At 35.6% G+C, this 19995-nt stretch overlaps 1 protein-coding gene across 1 annotated transcript in view; it reads left to right on the forward strand.

The window, feature by feature from the left end:
- The window catches only part of ZNF644 (zinc finger protein 644), a 63532-nt gene extending 48363 nt beyond the window's left edge, over nucleotides 1-15169 (forward strand). Inside the window, exons 6-7 of the mRNA XM_039343527.1 lie at nucleotides 10751-10853; nucleotides 13536-15169. Of these exons, the coding sequence (XP_039199461.1) occupies nucleotides 10751-10853; nucleotides 13536-13728 (296 nt within the window). The 3' untranslated portion in view covers nucleotides 13729-15169. The remainder of the gene's footprint in view (nucleotides 1-10750; nucleotides 10854-13535) is intronic.
- Nucleotides 15170-19995: the final 4826 nt, after the last annotated feature.

Here is a 19995-nt window from a genome sequence, read left to right on the forward strand (position 1 = left end):
AGAAGAATGTTCAAAAACTAAAGGAGTGTTTAAAGGACTATTTTGCTTTGAATATGTATAAGGGGACTTCAATGTCAATGGTATGGGATGCAGGTAAAGCATTTATGCGCGGTGTTTTGATAAAAATGAATAATTTTTATAAGCGAAATCAGACTCAGAAACGTAGAGAACTTGAAGATGAAATTAAACTAAAAGAAAGGACTTTGATTCTAAATCCTTCTGATGAAAGTACTAAAGAATCTGTAAAGTTATTAAGGTCACAATTTAATATGTTGATAGCAGATCAAGCTGCAACCAATTTATTATTTATGAAACAAAATACATTTTGTAATGCTAATAAGCCGGGGAGATGGTTGGCTTATCAATTAAGAAAGAAACAGAGACTGAGAATAATAGAGAAAATAAATTATAAGGGTAAACTAGTTTCTCAGAAGGAATTAATTAAAAAATCTTTTTTGGATTATTATCAAAACCTATACAAATCTACTAATGTACAACTGTTAGATATAAATAAATATTTAGCTGAGGCAAGTTTTCCTAAACTGACTGAGGATCAGAAATATGAAATTAATGGTTTAATTACTAAGGAGGAAATCGCCTCAGCAATTCAACAATTGAAATTAGGGAAAGCACCGGGTACGGATGGGTTAACAGCTGTTTATTATAAAGCTTTAATGGAGGAGATGATTCAACCATTAAATGATCTTTTTAATGGTATCTTACAGGGTTTAGAGATTCCTCCTTCATGGCGTAGTGCTTTTATATCATTGATTCCAAAGGAGGATCAAGATCTTACTTTACCAAAAAACTATAGGCCTATATCTCTTTTAAACGTGGATTATAAGATATTTGTAAAAATTTTGGTAAATAGGCTTATGAGGGTGGTGCATCATCTTGTGCATAAAGATCAATCAGGGTTTATAACAGGAAGGTATATGAAAAACAATGTTAGACAAATTATTAACTTATTAGAATACTTAGATAAGAACAACCAAGTTCCTGCAGGGCTCATATTTTTAGATGCTGAAAAAGCATTTGACCAACTGAATTGGCATTTTATGCTAAGAGTAATGGAAGAAATGAATTTTGGTGAAAACATATTACAAGCCCTTAAGGTAATATATCAAAAACAAACAGCACAACTTATTGTTAATGGAGGTTTGTCGGAGGTTTTCACAATAGAGAAAGGTACTAGACAGGGGTGTCCTTTATCGCCATTGTTGTTTGTTTTAACATTGGAAATATTATTGATTAAAATTCGAGAGTCTCAGGAAATTAAAGGAATATATGTTAATAAAAAAGAATATAAGTTGAGAGCTTTTGCGGATGACTTGGTTGTTACTTTGTCGCAACCTGATTATTCTGTAGTAAACTTATTACAGTTGATTCACCATTATGGTTTGGTCTCGGGTTTTAAGATTAATGTAAATAAGACTAAAATTTTACCTAAAAATTTGTCGAGTCAGGAGAAGCAGATTTTGGTTAACTCGACGGGTTTTGAGATTGTTAATAAGGTAAAATATTTGGGGGTGATGCTGTCTGTTTCTAATGCAAAACTATTTAAAAATAATTATGAAAGGTTGTGGGTCGGGGTACAGAAAGACTTGAAGAATTGGGAAAAGCTGCAATTATCCCTAATGGGAAGAATTGCAGTGATAAAAATGAATATTCTACCCAAGTTTCTTTTTTTGTTTCAAATGTTACCAATTTTGAAAAATGAGATTAATTTAAATGAGTGGCAGAAGGGTCTCAATAAATTTATTTGGGCAGGGAAAAAACCAAGGGTTAAGTTCAAAATTATGCAAGACTTCCGTGAGAGGGGCGGACTCAAGGTACCAAATTTGAAATTATATTATGATGCGGTGGTTTTAACATTAATTAGTGACTGGGTAAATTTGACAAATTCTGAGATACTTTATCTAGAGGGATGGGATTTACTTTATGGGTGGCATGCCTATTTAATATTTAATAAAAAAATAGATTGGGCTTTTAAATCTCATATTTTAAGAATTTCTTTACTTAGGATTTGGAGAAAATATTATAAAAGTGATTTTAAAGTACCATTATGGGCTATACCTTGGCATGCGATAGAAGGAATAAAAAGAGGGGTTAAAATGGATATGGTGTCTTATAGACAGTTACTTAAATGGGATGGACAAAACTGGCAATTAAAATCACGGGAAGAATTAGCACAAGAAAATTTTACTTATTCTTGGTTCCAATATAGGCAACTACTAGATAGATGGAAGATGGATTGTAAGGTGGGTTTTCTTAGAGAAGATGAAAATCTTATTAAGCAACTGAAGGATCAAAGACAAACCCACATTAAGAGAATTTATGGGGTTTTAGTTGAATTGGACTCAGAAACGGAACTAATTAAAGATTGTATGATTAGATGGGCGCAGAACTTTGGTGAGCCAGTTTCATTGGACACCTGGGAAACTATTTGGGTGAGAAATGTCAAATTTACTCAAGCACAGAATCTAAGGGAGAATTTTTATAAAATGTTTTATAGATGGCACCTTGATCCACAAAAAATGTCTTACATGTACCCTGACGTGCAACCTAAATGTTGGAGATGTGGTTATAAGGAGGCTTCCTATTATCATATTTGGTGGTCATGTAGAGAGATAAAAGCATTTTGGATCAAAATATGGTGGAATATCCAGAGAATTTTTAGAAGGAGGGTAAAATTTACTCCGCAATTATTTTTGTTAGGTATTGTTACAGATTGTGATACAAAGGAGGTTGTATTGATGTTAAACTTGATCACAGCCGCGAGGCTGTTAATTGGACAATATTGGAAGAAGGAATCTTTGCCTACATTGCAGGAATGGTTTTTTAAAGTAGCTTATCTGGCAGAAATGGCAAAGATTTCGGCTTTCTTAAAGCAACAAACGCAAGAGAAGTTTTTTGCTATCTGGGACAAATGGATAAAATTTATACAATTTAGATTGGGTATACAAAAATATTATATAGCTTTTTCATAAGTTTTATTTTTATATATATTATAGATATCTTTTTTATATATATAAATATAAAGTTTTTAATTTAATTTTTATTTTTTTTTTTTTTTTATTATTATTATTTCTTAAGCCTATATTCTGCTCTGGGAAGCTCAGGGGGGGGGAAGGGAGGGTTTTTGGGAGGGGTGTGGGGTGGGGGTTTTTTTTATATGTATTGTTTAATTTTTTTTTTCTTTTGTATATGTTGTTTTTTGTTCTGTATTGTTCTTGTTTTTTTTTGTAAAATTTATAAAACTTTTAATAAAAAAAAAAAAAAAAAAAAAAAGAGAGGGACAAGTGAATTGCAGTGGACTTTGTCTTGCTTTAGGTTTGAACCTACTCAAGTTAAAAGTCATTGAGGCTGGAGTGAGCTTAACTTATCCCTTTCTTGAGTTATTCCATGTTGAATTGTCCCACGATGAGTTGTTCTGTGGTGAGCTGGCCATTGCAAGTTGTCCCAGGATGAGTTGGCCAGAGCAAATCACTGTGGTGAGATGGCTGGGCCAAGTTGTCTGGAGGGAGTTGCCCCATTCTGCTCCCAAACATTTTGAGCCTTGAGTGGTCCTTGAGCTTGATTATTTTCTTGCAGACATTTCATTACCCAGACTAGGAAACATCATCAGAGCAATAATGGTGTTACCTAGTTTGGGTAATGAAACATCTGCAAGAACATAACTAAGCTCAGAGAGTACCAAGGACCCCTCATTTGAACCTTGAGCTGCAATTATTCTTATTTATTGAGTCTTATCTAGTCTTTCCCAGACAAATGTGCTAGTTTGGGAGGTTGACATAGAACAATAAAGTAGTATTTTGACCTCTGCAAATGTGGATCTGATTGTTCGTGTCTGACGTTGTCCTATTCAGCAAGGATACAAAAGAAAAAAGAAAAAAATGTAAAGATATTAGCTCCAATGGCATAATAGGTTTTACTTAAGTTTTTTGTAAGTCCAAGTGTATAAAATCAAATACTTTATTTCAGAATAAGAGGAGATCCAAATCAGGAAATTGTCTAATTATCATTACAAATAATCAAACCAATATTTTTAATTAAAAAAATTGTTTTAGTAAGATGTAAGCTTGTTTTGCTTTGACCTTTTTATAAGGTATTAATTTGTACTGAATAGTAGATATCATTCCAATACCTGCATTTGTTGATATAATTCTTTTTCATTATCATTCTAGAGCAGAGTTCCCCAACCTTTCCGGCTTTGGAAAGGGGATGGTTCTGCATGAGCCATGGGCAAGCACATGTGTGCACGTGCACAGCTCCATTTGCATGAGCAGAAGGCATGCGCGCGCGCCCCGCTCATGCATACAGAGCATTTGTGCTCGCCCATCGCTTTGGGTGGTCCAGTTTTGAACAGCTCATGGTCTGGTTGTGGCCTGGAGGTTGAGGATCCCCATTCTAGAAGTTTATTTTCATAGCATGTAAATCTTTTGCATTTTTCATAGAATAATTCTCCAAATTTATTCACAGCATTTTTAAAGAAATGATGTTTACCTTCATTTGACGTCACTGAAACTTGGGGCTAGATTTTCTCAAGTTACCCGAGAGAATGTTATATGGTTTATTTTAAAATATACTAGCAAAAGATTTTTATTCTGGTATAGAATAAAAAATTAATTTGCAATAATTATTTTTCTCAAATAAAAATGAACATATTAATAATTCATTGTAGCGACTAATTGTCTACAGCAGATGGCAGTGCCTATCTGACCTTGGTTGATTTAAAAAGGCTAAAGAGGGTCAGATTAGGATTGGGGCTACTAAATTGGAAAGTCAAAAATAACATCCCACAAGAAAGCTCTGAGAAGCCCCTATAGTATATTGCCAAAAATTCTCCTTCTGGAGATATCTATGTGATCAGTAAGGTTTGAATTTGACTCCGAGAGTCATATCTCTAGCAAGCAGTTATATGAAGGGAAAACATTTTTAATTGTAGCTAGTCCAGAATGTGGCAGAGTGGACAGCTATAGGCCTGCCATGGTGTGCCCATGTAATACCAGGAGCTATACTACTGTAGAGTTTCAGATACAGTTCAAGGTGCTCAATATCATCTACCTTTGGTGGTATAGAACCCGGCTAAATATGAGGGACCACCTGTCTCTGCTGTAGTGTCTGCCCATTCTATTAGTTATGACATAATTAGCACGCTTTGGGTTCGGTCAGTTATCTGTTATCTGATGGGACCCAGGAAATGGGCCTTGTCTGTTGGGAGTGCCTGTCCTCTGGAACAGTGTCTTGCCAGAGATTCATATTGCCCCTAATTGACTCATTTAAAACCAGTTTTTGCCCTGGGCTCATTTAGTTGATTGGCCCCTTGTGAGAATGCTATTGTGCTTGAAAAAGTACTTGTTTTGTTCTTTTATGGATGTTCACCATTTTTTATTTGTTGCATACTCATTTCCATCTGTTTTTAACATTTTACACTGTCCAGAGTAATGGGGTTGAGTGGTCTTGCAGATTTGATAAAGACGTTTAAAAAAAAAATGTTTGCCTTCTTTCATATTTAGAAGACAATACCATAACTTTCCAACTAGAATTGCCTTGGAAGTCTACAGATGAAAGTATCTTTATTCTGTGCAGAGATCCCTGTTGTACTTTTTTACTGCAAAAAAGGTATACATATGTTCACATACAAGTAGTCCTCGACTTACAGCCAATTGCTTAGTGACCATTCAGAGTTATGATGGACCCTGAAAAAGATACTTATGACTCAGATTTGCACTTCCTCTAGCCATCACCCTCCTGCTCCATTTTTTTTGTTGTTGTTGTTTTGCTGGAAACCAACATTTACCTACAGTTTCCAGAAAAAAAATGCCCATTGCAGATAATGGATTCACTTAATGACTGCAGATTCACAATGACTGCAAAAAATTATAAAATTGTGTTGTAAAATCGACCCGCTTTACGACTAACATGACTTACAACCATAATTCTGGACTCAATTAGAGTCGTAAGTGGAGGACTAGCTGTACTTCATGAAAATATTTAAAGCAAAGAGGTGGTGTTGGCCTTAAAAAAAAAACCCTCTAAGATCCACAAAGGAAAGTCAACTGAAATGTTATCAAAGCTTCATGCTTTCAGATATCTTAAATTTCATCATCATGTAAAAACATTTAAATCCAGATTTAAATAAAGTGAATCTATACAGAGTACTTTCTTAAATGCATTGCGAGACAGCCTTCAGATACTGAATCTCTCATAGCTTGCTGTTTCTGTCCAATGACAAATACAGTGAGGGAAAAAAGTATTTTGATCCCCTGCTGATTTTGTACATTTGCCCACTGACAAAGAAATGATCAGTCTATAATTGTAATGGTAGGTTTATTTTAACAGTGAGAGATAGAACAAACAAACAGAAAAAATCCAGGAAAACGCATTTCAAAAAGTTATAAACTGATTTGCATTTTAATGACTGAAATACCGTATATGCCGGCATACAAGGCGACCCGGCGTATAAGACGACCCCTGTCTTTGGCGCCAAGTCGCATTCCTAGAATGTCGTCTTATACGCCGGAAACTACCAGTATTTCCGGCGTATAAGACGACTCGGCGTATAAGACGACCCCCGACTTCGGCGCCGATTTTAATGCTTGCGGAAGTCGCCTTATACGCCGGCATATACGGTAAGTATTTGACCCCTTCGCAAAACATGACTTAGTACTTGGCGGCAAAACCCTTGTTGGTAAACACAGAGGCCAGATGTTTCTTGTATCTGGCCACCAGGTTTGCACACATCTCAGGAGGGATTTTGTCCCACTCCTCTTTGCAGATCCTTGTCAAGTCATTAAAGTTTTGAGGCTGACAGCTCAAACCTTCAGCTCCCTCCACAGATTTTTTATGGGATTAAGGTCTGGAGACTGGCTAGGCCATTCCAGGACCTTAATGTGCTTCTTCTTGAGCCACTCCTTTGTTGCCTTGGCCCTGTGTTTTAGGTTATTGTCATGCTGGAATACCCATCCACGACCCATTTTCAATACCCTGGCTGAGGGAAGGAGGTTCTCACACAAGAATTGACAGTACATGGCCCCGTCTATCATCCCTTTGATGCGGTGAAGGTGTCCTGTCCCCTTAGCAGAAAAACACCCCAAAGCATAATGTTTCCACCTTCATGTTTGACAGTGGGGATGGTGTTCTTGGGGTCACATAGGCAGCATTCCTTCTCCTCCAAACATGGCGAATTGAATTGATGCCAAAGAGCTTGATTTTGGTCTCATCAGACTCATTCAGTCCTCCTCTGAATCATTCAGATGTTCATTGGCAAACTTCAGACAGGCCTGTACATGTGCTTTCTTGAGCAGGGGGACCTTGCGGGCGCTGCAGAATTTCAGTCCTTCACGGCATAGTGTGTTACCAATTGTTTTCTTGGTGACTGTGTCCCAGCTGCCTTGAGATCATTGGGTAGTTCTGGGCTGTTTCCTCACTGTTCTCATGATCGTTGAAACTCCATGAGGTGAGATCTTGCACGGAGCCCCAGACCAAGGGAGATTGACAGTTATGTTGTGTTTCTTCCATTTGCGAATAATCGCACCAACTGTTGTCACCTTTTCACCAAGCTGCTTGGCGATAGTCTTGTAGCCCATTCCAGCCTTGTGTAGGTCTACAATCTTGTCCCTGACATCCTTGGACAGCTCTTTGATCTTGGCCATGGTGGTTGGAATCTGATTGATTGATTGCTTCTGTGGACAGGTGTCTTTTATACAAGTAACAAGTTGAGATTAAGAGCACTCCCTTTAAGAGAGTGCTCCTAATCTCAGCTCGTTACCTGTATAAAAGACACCTAGGAGCCAGAAATCTTGCTGATTGATAGGGGATCAAATACTCATTTCACTCATTAAAATGCAAATCAATTTATAACTTTTTAAAATGTGTTTTTCTGGATTTTTATTGTTATTCTGTCTCTCACTGTTAAAATAAACCTACCATTAAAATTATAGACTGATCATTTCTTTGTCGGTGGGCAAATGTATAAAATCAAAAGGGGATCAAATATTTTTTCCCCTCACTATATATCAATTATTTGGCAAGCGAGAAATAGAATAGAAATAAATATAGCAATTTTTATAGTAACTTACCTGGACAATTTAAACTATTTCATGATTTAACAATGAATTCAAAACTATATAGAATATGCTTATTTAATGGTGAAAAAGAATCCACCTCCAAAAGTAGAGTCCCAGCAAAGATCGTGTAAAGTCTTGGTCACTGCAAAATGGCTCTATTCAGATCCCATTATGTTGGCTTTTATAAACTAAATTTCAAAATTGTGTAATAATGTTTCAGCCCATTTTTCAAATTTTACATTTATTCTTCAAGGAATATCTAGTATACTGTTTTATTCTAGTTTATTCTACATAATTTATGTTAGTAAAGCTTGAGCAGACTATCCCCAATTAATATGACTCCACCAAGTGAAAATAATAATAATTTATTAAACTGGTATAGTTGCCTCTCTATCAACAACTGTGCAAGCACAGTGAAGTGACAGGGTCTCCCTCACTGAAGACTTTCATAGGCCTTCTAAACATCAGCAGAATGGAGTCCATCTCCATCTTGTGGGAAACCTCATTCCAGAGAATATGACAGCTGAGTGACCTGTGATAGGAAAGATAGATATGTGGAAGTCAGGATTAATCTTTGTTTTGTAAACACAATTTATTAGATTCATATTTATAAGCTTTGTTGATCAGACACAGATGTCAATTTGTTATAATTCCTGATCAGGTGTCAATACCACTTGAGTTTGAAATCAGATTCTAGTGTTTTGTGTTTGGACCCTGCCAAGACCAACTGTTGTGAATCATTCCGATTCATGGTTCCCTTTCTTGTATGGGCTATGGCAGACATCTCAAACTCGCGACATCACGTGATGTTGTGCGACGTATCTGGACTGTTTTGCCATTGTGGGTAATAGGGTGGGTGCAGCTTCCGCATGATGCGCCTGGCCAGCAGTTTGACATCCCTGGCCTATGGAAACCTACATAACCATTCGCCTTTTGCCTTTAGGGGAATGTTTCACGTCAGAGTCCCAGAAATATTTTAGCTCTCAGTAATCTGTGTAAAAGAAGCTCGCATTAGAACAGATAACTAGCATAATCTTAAATCCCTAGAGTATTTGCTTTGGCAGAAATCTAATCATTTGGTGAGAGTTGGGAAGCAGGGTGGAAAATTTGCTTTGGAAGCTGGCTATCTTGGGAAATCAAGTTTAAGAAAAGGTAAGGAATAAATCAGTGCGCAGTAGTGGGATTTGCCTCTATACTTGCCTCTGTGTTTTTCAAATAGCATTTTAAATGATACTTTAGCCTAGTTTTAATGTTTTACCATTGTCATCCCTGAGACAAAATATACATGTAGTTATGCCTCTTTACTTTTTTGTCAATGTCTGTCTTTGTAGTAATGTCCAAAAATACAATTTGCATACATGGTATGTTGTCCCTAGGAACCAATATAGTTCATACTTCATTCTGACAAGAGAATCTGCATATTCATATATCTGCACACAGCCCAACATCTCTGCTTTTTTATTTATTTATTTTTTCAATAACCTAGAAGGTAGTAGAAAAACCTTACTGTGATACTATTAATCAGCATTCACATTCCTTTTTCTGTTTTCTTAAGTTTTCTTCACGTCATGGAAGATGCTTGTCCTTAAGATTTTCAGATATTTTTGACAAACTTGATTCTATCAAATCTACTAATCTGACAAAGTGCCTGAAAGTTAGTCTGTAGTAGTTAGTACGTACAGATTTTTAGTTTCAAATTACAAATGGTTCTGCTCATAGATTCTTGTTAAGTGTTTTGGCAGAAAAACCATGGTCTCTTGTGTTAAGACCATTTTTTTGTAGCTGACATTTTTTCTGAAGGCTTGCACATTTATGTAGGAATTAGCAAGTAGTATTCTTGCTTTGTTTTCAGCATTTTAGATATTGACACCTGGGGTAGAGTTGGAGATGAGGAAAAAAAGAGAGGAGAGTATAATAGGCAAATTATTTGGAAAGAAGGAATCTAGGTATGTTATGCATTTGATATTTAAATACAGTATATAGCTAACAGTTTATTTTTGCCAAACCAGAATTTCCTGTGGGTTCTTCTTCCTCCTCCTCCTCTTTTTCTTCTCTCCTCCATGTGAGGCAATGATCTGCATTATTCTGGTACACCTAATTTAAGAAATATGGAGCAATGACTATAGATGGTGGCTGAAGTCTTCAACAACTTCCAAGTTTTTAAACTATAGCCAATATATGAGACTCCTTTTAGCATGAAGAACAGAAAACACTTCAAACTAATATATACAGACATTCTAGTTATGAAGTTTCTCAAAACATATTTTGCATTTAATCATTGATTCTTTTGCATTGTGATTGCATGCTGAGAACAAATTGTAACATTTCCAATACAGCAAATGACATTTCAAAATTACCCTGTTCCACAAGCAAAGCATGATGTTTGTGTGATCGGTGATAATAGCTTAATAAAAGTATAAGTGCTTTTTAGAATTACGTATGTTGAGAAATGAAAGTTTAATAGCAAGTTCAAACATATGTTTATAGTTGTGCATGAAACTAGAAAACATACTGCAGCATTATGAAGAAATATAACATGCATATTTTCTACAGCTTTGTAAAATAATGGAAAGTACAAAAAAACTTAAATGTATTTTCAGGGGCAATAGATTTGTCAAAACAATATATATATATATATATACTTATATCTATATATGGGCTTTTTTCTCTCTCAATAGCCATAGATTGTAAGCAAAAAAAATCAAGATCAAGATCTGGAAGCAAGAAAAAAATTCTACCATTACCTCATGGTGCTGATGAAGTTTACATACTCCGGTGCAGGTATATATAGACATATAATAAGAAATAATAGTTTATTAAGAGTTTTTAATTTGAGTAGACCTATATTCTGAGTATGTACTTGAAATGAATAATTTCACTATTTTAATAATAGATATAACCTTGACAAAAGAACACTGGAATAGGTTTTGAGTCTGTGGCGTGTTGTCCCATGGTTCAAGACATAGACGTGTCATTGAAAAACTCATGTTTGTGAAACCATAAAACTTGAACTGCTGACAGATTTCAGTTAATACATTGATGAGAACCAAAGAGGACATGAAGAACTAATAATGCTATGAGCAAGTACAGTAGTTAAGCACCATCATACCTGCCAGAATCTCCCAAAATTTTGGTAATTTTGTATAGGTTTTCTGCACCATTGTTTAACTTTACTGGGTGGAGCAGTGCTGTTATTGTATTGGGTGAAATCTGCTATGGTGGAGTGCTACAGTGTATCTGTTCATGTCAAAACAAAACTTTCCAACAAATCAACTAAATGGTTAATGTTTTTTAATTGAAAAGTTTTACAAAAATTACAAAATATACCCCAAACCCACCCACCCACCCCCCTACCCCACTTCCCAGAGCTGAATACAGGGTAACAAATATAATAATCATAATCTAACTAACATTAACCAACTATGTAGATAAACAAATATAATGCACTTTAACTCTCTTTTAACACAGAATAAACAATTTACAAATGAACTTTATCATATAATCAAATTAAAATCCCAATTTATAAACAATACAATATACTAAAGAATCCACTACACTAAATTATTAATAATAGTAATAATAATAATAATATTCAATAATTTATTCATAAAATAAATGGAACTTTTTAGTCCCATATTTATTCTGAATATAATCTATCCATTTTCTCTAAACCGAAATGTATCTTTCTTGTGAATAATCCTTCAAATAAGCAGAAATCTTAGCCATTTCTGCTAAATTTGACAATTTAAGCGTCCATTCTTCTATAGTAGGCAAACAGTCCTTCTTCCAATATTGCCCTACCAACAGCCTTGTTGCTGTTATTAAATTCAACATCAAATTAGTTTCCTTAACATCAAAATCTACAATAATACTCAACGAAAATAATTGAGGAGTAAACTTTATCTTTCTTTTAAAAATATTCTGAATAATCTACCAAATTTTAATCCAAAAAGATTTTACATTTCTACAAGTCCACCAAATATGAAAATAAGTTGCATCCAAACTACCACATCTCCAACATTTGGGCTGCAAGTTAGGATACATACAAGACAACTTTTGGGGATCCAAATACCACCTATAAAACATTTTATAAAAATTTTCTCTCAAATTTTGCGCTTGAGTAAATTTTATGTTTCTAACCCAAATTGTCTCCCATGTATCCAATAGAATCGGCTCTTGAATATTTTGTGCCCATTTTACCATACAATCTTTAATTCCGTTTCAGAATCCAATTCTATTAAGACATTATAAATTCTCTTTATATGAAACTAAATTGTTAATTTTTAATTCCAATTCAAATGCTAGTTATTAATTATATAAAGTCCTAAATTGTGAATGTAACATACCTCAGGAAACATTACAACTTTATAATATCTCAGGTTAGTGAATTCTATTGTTCACTTTCTCTTCCATCAACAGTGAATGTTTATCCAACATAGGATAAACCCTTTAATTCCTCTCAAAAGATGCACTTTTAAAGGCTTTTTAATTTGTTACACTATCGGTGATAATAGGTACGTATGTTGGACTTTCTCATTGGAAGAGCAGAGAGTTCTGACATGGGCCTTTTCTGTTACAATGTCTGTCCTTGGAAACCTCAAGTTTAGATTGGCATCGATCCTGGGGGCTTTTGGGAAAGCTTTAATGACCTGGAGTTTTTCCCAGGCAAGAGGTTGGGGAGATAATTGACTACAGGAGGTATTATATATTCATGCTTTTGATCTTGGTTGTTACTAAACTTTTTTATATTGTTTATTCTGTATGTGGAATTTTTTATGTTTGAACGGCCACGGAGAATTTTATTAAGATGGGCAGCCATTTAAATTGAATGAATGAATGAATGAAGTGTGTAGTATTATCTGGAGAAAGGTAATAATACTAAGTGATTTCTCACTAGAGACAAAGAATAGATAGTGAAGAAGATACTATATTGCGCTAAATATGGTTTAACTTTGTACACTAGTTATTTTCTAGCTAGTTAGTAGAAATACCCAATATTCTGCTGAGATATTTTTTGTTGATTTTGAGGAAAATAATCGAATCATGGGTACAGCTGCAGCTTGGGCATTTTAATGTACAATACCCATATTACAGTATGCCACAACCTTCACTCCTGCATATTTTTACCTTGTTTCACAGTTTATCTAGATCTATTGTGTTTTTGATGTATCCAAAAATGAATTTTTTAGGGAAGAGAGCTTATCACTGCTAATGAGCCATTTAACCATAGATTATGTACAGAGATAAACTTTAGATATCAAATTATAGCAATTTGTATATCAAGAACAATTTGAATTCAGAATAAAAATTCACTGTATTAACCTACATAAAGATCCATATTTGGACAATTTGTGTGCTAAGGCAAACTTTTCTTATGTTACTTTGTGCAATCACTATATTGGTTACAGAGTTGCTTAACAACATTAATGTACTTTGTTTGAATCATTTAAAAAAACTATGTAGGTTTTGTGGTCTAGTGTTTCGAGGACCCTTATCTGTTCAAGAAGATTGGATAAAGCACCTTCAACGCCACATTGTCAACGCAAATCTTCCTCGGACTGGGGCTGGCATGGTAGAAGTGACATCACTGTTTAAAAAACCTGCCTCAATTTCTGAAACTTCATTTTCTTTCCTGATGGCTGAAGCAGCTTCATAGAATACGAAAACACTTCATATTGCATTGGATGTACATTTGAAATCCTTTTGTTAGTTTTTTTAAAGTTAAATTATCTTTATAAAATTTGAAGCAAGAAAATGGGAGGGGGAGGAGACAGTTAACATCCAAACAATTGAGTACTTAACACAGTTACCGTAAGTAGTCTTTATATTTTATATAGGGTGGAAGATGTATTTTTAAAGTTTACTATGTTTTTGGGTCAATTACCGTGTTCACTATTGATACAAACCCATCACATGTAAGAAGATGTTTTTAAATTGTTGCACATGGGATCTTAACGATAAGTTTTATGAAATGAAAGCATTCTTTACAGTGTTACCAGAATCAATGCTTTGTTTAAAAAAAAACTTGCTTAGTAAAATATTTTATTTTGTTTGTATGTATGTAGTGTTTTGTACAATACCAAGAAATGCTAATGCAATTTATTAAATTTAGGGCATTAAAAATCATGGACTTCATAGATCAGGAGACTGTTCCATTCAAATAGGGCAATTAGTACTATTTAGCTGTGTATGTGTTTTCTAATCACACAAGACTTTTTTACTAAAAGTGGAGGGAAACTTGTTTAACAAATTTCTAAAACCTATGTACATAATACTGGAAACTATTTGTGGTAAGGAAAGATTCTTTACTTCACCTGCATTTCTCACTGACAATAAAGTGGTGCATCCATGCTACCTCCAACTTTGTCAGCAGTAATGGTATTTACCCTTTCCATTTGTAGCATCACATACTTACAGTTTTCTTTATTATAGAACACGCTAATGACATTGTTTCTTTATGCTTTGCTTAAAGGTATGTTGCTTATACAAGTCATTTTGTTGCCTTTTATTTAATACTATAGAAATGTATTAAAAGCATTGCTCACTACATGGCTTAGGTTAAACTAGCCTTTTTGCAGTTGTTTTTAAATAAATCATAATATCATTGGACACAAATAGAAAAGTTTCCATATATGAAGAGAATGTTTACAATTTGAATTTTAGAATTTGTTTTGGGTGTAATTATATGTATGAAAACTGTAACACTATGCTCATGCTAAGGACCTATTTACAGAATTATTAAAATAAATGTGCTGTGAGGATAGAAAAATATGGTGCAAGTGTCTTGATCAAAATTAATATTGGCTGTTGACAAAAATGTCACTTTTCAGCAGATAAGCAAATTCCTCTTTAAAAACTGGTTCTGTAATGCAAGTAATGTTTCCTTTTATTCATGTAGGGTGATTAATACTGTAGTTAAGCCAAGGAAATGCATTGATATTGTTTTGCGTGTAAATAAAATTATAAAACAGTTGAGATGTGAGGAGTATTTTGGTGGAGAATATACATACCTCACAGCCAGTGAAATTGTGTTCCTCATGGTATATCTCCATACCAAGACTATATCTCTCTAAATAAAAGGTTAAAAGAAAATGTGATATTTGTCTGTAATGTGAAGTAATTCTTGTTCTGCATTAAGTACATGATCTAAAGTTGATTAGTCTCTTCTAAATACATACTATAGAAAGCAACATATGTTCAAAATATTCACAGGGGAACTAATATCTGGACAGAATCCACTGTTGTATAAATTGCTTTTTCACCATATTCTTCTACAGAATTCCACTTTTCCGGAGGAAGTTTTAAAACCACAGGAATAAAACTCCACCAATGCGGTACCGTTAAGGTGGCAGGAGGAATAGATACTGTTCTGTTTGATTTGATTTCTTGCAATGATTAAAATAAATCAACCCAGCCTGGAGAATTTTCAGTCAGGTAGACATCAGCTCCCAGAATCCTTTCACATGACTGAGGCATGAAAAATCGCAGTACAGACAAATCATATATATGGATTAGAGAGAAGTGGGTGGGACAACTACAGAGTTATTCATAGTCCATTGTATAAACTAAAAGCAGAAAATTGCTAGAGTTATGGGTAACCTAGTGCTTTAGCAAATTAAATTTTAAATGGAAGAAAATTTATTTTATCTCCGTTATATTTTAGAAATACCAAGTACATTTAATAGCAGCATGTGTGCTTCTCTGCATTATCAGTCACTATAAACTACTTAGTCTATTCAGAGCAAAAATTCATATATATTGTTATATTACTACAGTTTTGAACTCAGGGAGCTTTACAATTCTGATCAAAACCTAGAACTAAAAAGAACTGCTTCTCTTGTATCAGTATATCAGTTCCTAAAAATTTCAATAGGGATGTTGGCATGGGCTTGTTTTATTTTTGGCTGGACCCAGGCAACTTTTGCTTTGGTCCAGGTCTGCCTTTGTTTGTAACTTTATTGTTGACCACAGGATTCTGAACCGGCTCCATGGATTGGGGATTGGAGTCTCCATTTTATAATGGTTCTCTTCCTTTCTCCAATTCCAGTCGGCGTGGTTGTGGGGGAGAGATCATTCCCTAGGCCCCTCCTGTGTGGGATGGTGCCACTCTCCCCTCCTTTCCAACATCTACATGAAATCACTGTTACATTATGCATAATTTTGGGATATGGTATCATCAGTATCCTGATGATACCCAATTCTGTCTTTCACCATGGGCCAGATGAGTGAGGCTGTCAGGTCTGCCCCTGTGCATGGGAGTTGGGGAAGAACTGTCTCTGATGTAATCCTACTAGACTGAGTGTCTGTAAGTGTCTGAACTACTCAGATTTGGAGATACCATCTTTTGCCTTGGAGTTGCATTTCTCCCTTCAAGGTCAGTATGAAACTTGGGGGTCTTCCTGAACTGCTGGGAGCTTCTGCTTGAAGAGCAGATGTGACTAGGAAGGCTTTTGCACAACTCCATCTGATGCAGCTATTATGCCCTTTCCTAGATCAGAGGGCTGGGGGGCTCTTTAGCTCATACTAATCAACTTGTGGCTTGACAACTACAATGCTCTCTGCATGGGGTTGCTCTTGAAGATCACCTAGATTGCTTCAACTAGTCTACGGGCCGGATGCGTCACGCCGAAACCGCACCCACCCCATTGCTGGCAGTGGGGAAAAAGTCCCGATACGTCAGCGACATCAAGTGACGTCGCAAGTTTGAAATACCTGAACTAGTCCAAAATGCGGCAGCGTGGGAGAGTGAGACTCCATACTTCCTTTTGCTTGTCATCTTTTTTTCCCCCTTTTTAAATGTTTTATTATAATTGCTTTGTTTCTTGTGAGTCGAGTAGCATACAGTTTTAATTGATGGTGATGATTAGATTTCATAATTATTCAGTGCATGCCAATTTATAGATTTCCTATTCAACATTTTATATACTATGGATATTGGACCTTTTCTTGTCCTAATGTGGTTGGTGTGTGTGAATATACTAGTATTTCAGGGGAATTTAGTTAACATTTTTCAAATGGCTTGATTTTTACAATTATATTTTAACTCTCCCAAAGGAGCATAGGTAGTATCCAGTTTTATCTTTGCAACCTAATCACAATCCCATTTTGGCTGTAGGGATTCATTCTTTCCAGCCCATTAGGTCATTCAAAGTAATGACAAATTTGTACTTCCTAAATTCTAACGTCCTTCATCTGTATATCTGAAGTATTCTTAGCATATTGAAATGTGGAGAATGCATTCCTATAGAATACTTGGTAATGCAAAATACAAAATAATTAGCTATATAAATATTTGTGCTTTAAGAAAACTTTGTAACTAGTAGATTTTGAGTAAATATAATTTCTATCTGCATTCTCTAAGTGACAATATCTAGCAGGTTAATTAATGGAAAATTGGATTTACTTCAGTCAAGTGACTGGAGTTGCTGAGTTTATAAAATGTAGAATTCTGGCCACATTTTAATTCCTGACCTGTTCTCTTGATTAATGTTAAGTGTACAATTCATTAAATGGTTTTGGTGATATGTGATAGGAATGAGGAAACTCTTCCTCCAGATATTATAGAAATATAATTGTCAACAGCCTCAATGAGTATGGTCATTGATGAGAAATGCTAGGAAATATAATTATGCATTATCTTGAGGAATACACTTTTGTTCTTCTAGTGCCTAAGGATTGCACTGTGTAGATCTGGCAGAGATTGCAAGCTCTTTGGCTATGTTTTCGGAGGATTGCTCTTAATAAGAGCGAGGCGTGCTCACTCCGGAGCTTGTTTTGGCTAGGAAGAGTCTTGAGAAATGGCTTTTTCCTGCGAAAACTTTGCCAAAGAGCAAGGCACGCGTGCCCACAGAGAGGGCTCTGAGTGCCCCCCTCTGGCACGCGTGCCATAGGTTCACCACCACGGGTATATACTTTTGGATAAGCCCATCTGCAGATAATTTGAACCCAATTTTGGGAGTATATTTTGGCACCTAAAATTCTCAACTTACCTATAAGTAGACACTAGTTACAGTATAAAGAGAGGTTAAATTTTGAGTGGTTCAGATGAACTTTCCATCGACACTGTACACGTAGTCCTTGACTTATGATCATTTGCTTAGCAACTTTTCAAAGTTATGACAACCAGCCTGCATTATAGCCATTTCCTTGCAATTTATAGTAAAACTGGCCCATAATTAATAATTGCTTTGCTTAACAATCACAGGGTTTGCTTAATGACCATCACAAAAAAGGTTATACAATTGTGACAGTCATGTGGGTGACCCAGTTTATGACCATCAGAACTTCCAATCTGTCAATTTTCAGAAAGTAGTCTCAGTTCAGTAAGGATAGATGATGCCCAAGGTAAAGTATCAAATTCAGACTAATGCTAGAAATCACGAGAGAGAAGACATTTTTAGTAATTGGGGGGGGCAAAGAATGGTCTCCAAATGAGTTGCAACTTCCATGGTGTTGGCAACTGAGCAATAATTTGGCATGAGACATGTACCTTTATCAAATTTGTCTCCATAAAAGTTTCCTTTGGATGCATGGTGCAGTTGTTATAAAGCCTTGGCCCACGTTCTACCTTTGTTCTGCTTCAATTTGTTTTAATATATCTTCATTGTTGGCTCCCTCTTCAGGGCCTGAGAACAGCAGTTAATGTGAGGCACCATTTTGGTTACCAGAAGATGGACCCAATCTAAAAACTTGTTAGAACATGCAGAATTGTCCTCTACATATGTAGTTCTTATAACTCATTTTCTTTGTTGCACTTCGGTGTTACTGGCTTATAGATAATTGTTGAAATGGTTATTCTTGTAGATGAAGTTAATAGGCCACTGAATTGGGTGGGGCTATTCCACAGGCTATGGAAATTTAAGCCCTGCCTTCTGACTAGAAGAATTAGCTCTTTCCTGTCAGATCCATTTTCCAGAGAACAGAACAACTTTTTATGGTAAGTCAAGTGCCATTTTATAATTAATTGCCAGTTTATTCTTAACTTACATGAAGCTTATTTTTTAGAGAAATGTTCTAACATTAAGGCAGTAGGAAATTAGACAGTAAAAATGTGTAATTGATGTTAAGATGTGTGTGTGTTGGTGTGGGTGCGTGCATGAATGTGCCTTCGAGTCATTGTTGACTCCTGTTGACCTCTTGAACATGATCTTGCAGTTTAATGGCAAGATTTCAGAGGTGGCTTCCCATTGCCTGCTTGTTAGGGCTGAGAGAGAGTGGCTGGCCCAAAGACTAAAACTCACTGTCTTCTGGTTCCTAGCCTGATGCCTTAGCCACTACAACCACAAACTGGCTTTCTTAAAACATTAGTAGCCATATAAAGGTATCATGTTTGTCAGTTTTATTTTAGAAAAATGAATCTTCTGATATAGTGCTGTAGGATATAAAATAAATATAGCTCTTGATCTAGTTGAAATCCAATTGCCAGTACAGAATGTTGAATAATTTAAGCGATCACACATGTTTGCAGTTATTGTCACCTTTTATGGATTTGGTGTCAGGAAACTCACATTCAGATGGAGAGACATTTACTTCCTCTTTATACATGTGTAGCAGCCAAAGGAAGTAACAAGACATAGTATTGATTAGCTGTTCAGATGGAAAAAGGATGGAATTAATGCTTTTTTAAAATGAAATGGTAATGAATGCAATGGCTAGTTTTTTTGCATATGTATGCATCTAGAACAGTGGTTCTCAACCTTTCTAATGCCGCGACCCCATAATACAGTTCCCCATGTTGTGGTGACCCCCAACCACTTATACATCACTGGGTACCAGGGGCGTGGCCAAAGAAAAGGGGGAAAAATGGCGGACAGCCTTGTTTGGTGACCCCCATGAAATGGTCATTCGACCGCAAATGGGGTCCCGACCCACAGGTTGAGAACCACTGATCTAGAAGTTTATTATTTGATTACCGATAGGGCTG

Source organism: Crotalus tigris, unplaced genomic scaffold (assembly GCF_016545835.1).
Source record: "Crotalus tigris isolate CLP2741 ecotype Arizona unplaced genomic scaffold, ASM1654583v1 scf7180000017857.1083437, whole genome shotgun sequence".
In the NCBI taxonomy this organism is placed as follows: Eukaryota; Metazoa; Chordata; class Lepidosauria; order Squamata; family Viperidae; genus Crotalus; species Crotalus tigris.